At 40.0% G+C, this 5,342-nt stretch overlaps 1 protein-coding gene across 2 annotated transcripts in view; it reads left to right on the top strand.

Annotated features, from left to right (window-relative positions):
* LOC106871718 (DIS3-like exonuclease 1) overlaps positions 1-5,342 on the top strand; it is a 37,122-nt gene that overhangs the window by 5,605 nt on the left and 26,175 nt on the right. For both annotated transcript variants that reach the window (XM_014918328.2, XM_014918329.2), the window contains 3 exons: positions 1,061-1,212; positions 1,516-1,597; positions 3,168-3,309. In XM_014918328.2, the coding sequence (XP_014773814.1) occupies positions 1,061-1,212; positions 1,516-1,597; positions 3,168-3,309 (376 nt within the window). The remainder of the gene's footprint in view (positions 1-1,060; positions 1,213-1,515; positions 1,598-3,167; positions 3,310-5,342) is intronic.

Genomic DNA, 5,342 nt, shown 5'->3' with positions numbered 1-5,342 from the left:
AGCCATGCTCAAATGGTGTTTTTTATGTGCCACCTGCACAGGAGCCGGCCCAGCGGCACTGGCAACGACCTCGCTCGAATATTTTTTCACGTGCCGCCAGCACAAGTACCAGTAGGGCGACGCTGGTAACGATCCCGCTCGAATGGTGCTTTTTACGTGCCAGGAAGCCAGTCAGCTGCTCTGGCAACGATTATACTCGGATTGTGCTCTTAATGCTCCACTAGCACGGATGCCAGTTATCAAATTTGATTTCGATTTCAATTTCACTTGCCTCAACAGGTCTTTGCAAGCAGAATTTAGTGTCCATTGAAGGAAAGTTAAGCCAAAATATTTTCGTTGCTTTGAGACCGCGACCTGATCACTGACTATATTGTGGAGGTGTGTGGATTAGTGGTTAGGATGTTGGGCCATTATCATAAGATTGTGGTTTCAACTCCTAGACCAGGCAATGTGTTGTATTCTTGAGCAAAACACTTCATTTCACATTGTTCCAATCCACTCAGCTGGCAAAAATGAGTAATTGTACAGTGGACTGACATCCCATCCAGGTGAGGAATATATACACCATGAAACCAGGAGACCAGCCCTTATGAGTCACCATGACTCGAGAAGGTAACTTTACCTTTGTGTATGCATATTCTGTTCTTTTACCAGTTCTCCTTCCGTTTGGCTTTTGGCATGGTGATAAACTAGCATCAAAATACAAAAAATTCTACTGATGGCAATATTCTTTTACGAGCCATTCAGTAGCATTGCATGTTGATCATATCAACTGCTCTACTTATTTTTATTGAGTGCTACTTATTTTATCAGCCCCTTACAAGAATGAAAAACAAAGGTAACCTTAGTGAGATTTGAACTTGGAATATAAAATGCTGGAACAAATCCCACAAGACATTTGGTTTGATGCTGTACTGATCCTATCAAAGTGTTTCATCTCCAGAGTTGAGCTTCAATCTCTTCAAGACTATAATCGTATTAGCAATGGTTGTCTATTTTGTAATGGAGAAGATACGTTATGTTATGAAAGTAAAATGTAATAATTTTATTCTTCACTTAGGTCCAGTATGAAGGTAACAGTCGTCAGGTGAAACGACTCAAAGCTCTCCTGGATGATCCTCGTAAAGGATCAGTGTTATTCTGTAACGAATTTCATGAAGATGTGTATTGTGAAAGACAGCCAAAAGAACCAACATCAGAATGGCAAACTAGGTAAGGTGCTCTGTCTGTCTGTCTGTCTGTCCATCCCAAGCATTTCTCTCTCTCCCAAATACAGCCAGTATTAGTAAGCTTATCTTACTATAAAAAAACAACTAATACCGATAAATTTTTCTTTTTTTTTTCCCCTTCATATTTTCTTCTTCATCTTCCTCTTCTTCCATTTCTTTCTTCGTTATCTGATCTCCCTGTCTATAGATTCCTCTACTCCAAGTTCTCAAAAGCTTTTTTTCATTTTAACTGTCATGTTCTAATTAAGTCTTGTTTCTGTTTCTTTTCTCCTTGTATCATTCCTAGGTGTTGCTACAAAGTCTCAGAATGGTATTACAACCACCTAAATGGTCAAATGCCTGTTATAATGGTGACCGATAATATGAAGGTGAGTTGCTGATCTCTTTCAATGCCTCAACATCCAATCAAACTATAAAATGACTTTGCTGTTTCTGTATTTGTAGATTAATATTCTGTGTCTCAGTCTTCAGCATCCTCCTTGATAACTCTGTTCATATCTGCTTTGAATCAATCAAAATTTTTAAAGATCTTCTAGGTTCCATACATGTGATAGACTGGTTGTTGCTGTTGAGTTAAAAAAAAAAATGTTCTGTAGGCCCAGGAGTGGCTGTGTGGTAAGTAGTTTGCTTACTAACCACATGGTTCCAGGTTCAGTCTTACTGTGTAGCACCTTTGGCAAGTGTCTTCTACTATAGCCTCGGGCCGACCAAAGCCTTGTGAGTGGATTTGGTAGACAGAAACTGAAAGAAGCCTGTCGTGTATGTGTGTTTGTGTGTCTGTTTGTTCCCCCAACATCGCTTGACAGCCGATGCATGTGTGTGTGTGTGTGTGTGTGTGTATGTATGTATGTATGTATGCATGCATGCACACTTTTAATGTTTGTCTTCCATACTGGCAGGGGTTGGACTGTTCGACAAAATCTAACAAATTGGAGAATTGTATTATGTTCTAATGTCTGCTCTGACATAGTTTCTACAGCTGAATTGCCTTCTTAGAACCAACCACTCTACACAGTGTACTTTGGCTCAAGCATGGCTGCATTTTACATGTTCTAAAATAAAGTGAACCAGGCAAAAATTATTGTTTTACAATATAACTTTTGAAAAATGTGTTTGTTTCTTCTACATATTTATGCTGACTGGGGTATTCCGACAAAACCTTATTTGCCACTTCCACACAAAATAATTCCATCTATGTATGGAAGTACATATGGGTAAATGAATGGATGTGTGTGCATGTGTATGTGCGCATTGCATGTATGTACAAACTCAACAATTTTGCAGTAGCATATGCTGGTTGTTGTATTGGGTGTGCTGCCACCCCCAATGCCACCAAATTTCAAGCAGGGGTGTAACAAACGTTTTCCATTAAGATCTGTGATTAAAATAGGCACAGGAGTGGCTGTGTGGTAAGTAGCTTGCTTACCAACCACATGGTCCCGGGTTCAACCTCACTGCGTGGCACCTTGGGCAAGTGTCTTCTACTATAGCCTCAGGCCGACCAAAGCCTTGTGAGTGGATTTGGTAGACGGAAACTGAAAGAAGCCTATCGTATATATGTGTATACATGTGTGTGTGTGTGTGTAGCAACACCTAGGAATGATACAAGGAGAAAAGAAACAAAAACAAGATTAATTAGAACATGACAGAACCATGTGGTTGGTAAGCAAGCTACTTACCACACAGCCACTCCTGCGCCAATTGTTTAGTTTCAGAATGAGACTGTAAGGTAGTTTTGGGAGGCTGCATCTGGCCACTTTTAACATAAAACAGATGGAATATTTGAGCTGGATATGACTGGTTTGAATGCCAAAGAGCTAAATCATAGGTGCACAGCAAGTTTATTTCTCTAAAATCTGTCACTGCAGAATTTCTTGATTCTATAGAATCCACTTTGAAAAAAAAGCATGTGTCTAATTACTTTTGTTGGTCTTTTAGATGATTGAAGAATATGGATGCAAAACTTTGAACGTCTTTGTTTTATCGATGGAAGATTACATGAATAGCTTTTGGGAGGAACTTCCTGGAATAATTGATTTATACACATCTCTTCGTGCATCTTTAGACAGTAAACGAAAAGGTAAATGCATATTTGACCTTTCCTCTCTGTCTGTTTATCTGTCTGTCTGTCATTGTCAAGGTGTCATTGCTGCATATGAACATAGCACTGCACTAGATTCAAAACCAGGAATTTTGAACCTTTGTTTCTAAGCCATATATTTCGTTTGAATCATTTAATACTATGTTGGTGACAAAGCTGGAGCTGACCAAAATCCTTTGTCAATGCAAATACTGGAAAATGTGACTCATCTTTAAATTGGAAGTTAAGAGTCTGTAAAAGGATTAAATATTAAATGAGCCTTTATGGCTTATTTTCTCTGTTTCTTGTCTGATTTCTGCTTTTAGAATCTATGCTTTATACTGGCTTTTTGGTTAACAAGTTTACTTTGGTTTCAGGTTCTGTCTCTATGTGCAGTGCTTTGAGCAAGTGTCTTCTATTATAGCCTCAGGCTGACTGATGCCTTGTGAGTGAATTTGGTAGACAGAAACTTGTGTGGTAGTCTGTCATGTGTTGTATGTTTGACTCCCACCACTCACTGCTTGACAACTGATGTCGGTTTGTTTACATCCATGTTGCTTAACAGTATAGCAACAGAAACTGATAGAATAGATACCAGACATAAAAGATAATTACTGGAGTCAATTTGTTTGACAAAACCCTTCAAAGAGGTACCTCAGCATGGCTGCTGTCCAATGAATGAAACAAGTAAAAGATAGACACACATCTACACACACACATACAGTGATATATTCTTCATTCATTTTGGAATGCGTGATTCCGATGATAGGCAAAGTATGACACAATGTGAGGCCTCAACATTTGGTCAATGTAGTGAGCAGTGGTTTCTCTATTGCCCTGGCCTTGGTTGATGTTTTGGAAGACCACCAGTCCAAGTTTCAGGTTGAATGCAATCCCACCCCATACCATGATGCTCTGTCCTCCCCATGAATCTCTCTCCACACAACCATCGGCGTGACATGCACCCCTTTCTCAAACCCTAGCTCTGCCATCTTCCACAGAAATGCAATATTGACTTTTGTCAGAGAAGACTACAGTCATCCACTGCTGATATCAACAGTTCTGATGTTTTTGAGCCCACTGCAGACGTGCCTGTCAGTGACGATCTGTGAGTATGGGGTCCCTAGCCAGATGTCGACAAGATCTCAGCCAACAGCAAACTGTCTCTGCACACATGGGTCTGTGGTGAGTCCCTATGGTCTGCCTAGCTGATTCCGTTGCCCTTTGGAATCAGTCCTGCAAATGCTGTTGGTGCAGGTGGCAATCTTGATGTGCCATTGTAACCCTCGGTCGACCACTGCGTGGACAATCATCCATGCTGTTTGTGACATTGTATTGTTCCCTCAGCTGCTCAGTTGTCTGAATACTGCAGTTCAAGTCATTAGCAATGACCTGTTGACCAGCATGGAGACGTCCGATGGCTTGTTCCTTCTGGTTTCATGTCAGTCTTGGCATGTTTGCTGTTTTCAAGAAATGACTGACAGGCTGGTAAATTTGGATGCTTTTTATACCCAATGAATCAACATTTTTCACGTGCATCATGCTTTTCATAAAGATGCATTCGTTATCATTACCATGTTCTCAAAAAGTGAGTGAGTTCGAACCCTACAAGCAATCCTTGTATTTTCAAAATAGAGTGGTGTTGTGAATCAGTGACATCTTCCTGATGTTAAATTATTTAGAAATGTGATAAAATCCATATAACCTCAATGTAATGTGTGAAACAATCTTTTACAGTGCAGCATTTCTTTTGTAGTTCAGTATATATATATATATATATATATATAGGCGTAGGAGTGGCTGTGTGGTAAGTAGCTTGCTTACGAACCACATTGTTCCGGGTTCAGTCCTACTGTGTGGCACCTTGGGCAAGTGTCTTCTACTATAGCTTCAGGCCGACCAAAGCCTTGTGAGTGGATTTGGTAGATGGAAACTGAAAGAAGCCTGTTGTATATATATATGTGTATATATATATATATATGTATGTGTTTGTCCCCCCAACATCGCTTGACAGCCAATGCTGGTGTGTTTAC

The sequence above is a fragment of the Octopus bimaculoides genome, chromosome 15 (assembly GCF_001194135.2).
Source record: "Octopus bimaculoides isolate UCB-OBI-ISO-001 chromosome 15, ASM119413v2, whole genome shotgun sequence".
Classification (NCBI taxonomy): Eukaryota; Metazoa; Mollusca; class Cephalopoda; order Octopoda; family Octopodidae; genus Octopus; species Octopus bimaculoides.
This window is presented reverse-complemented; position numbering and strand designations above follow the sequence as displayed.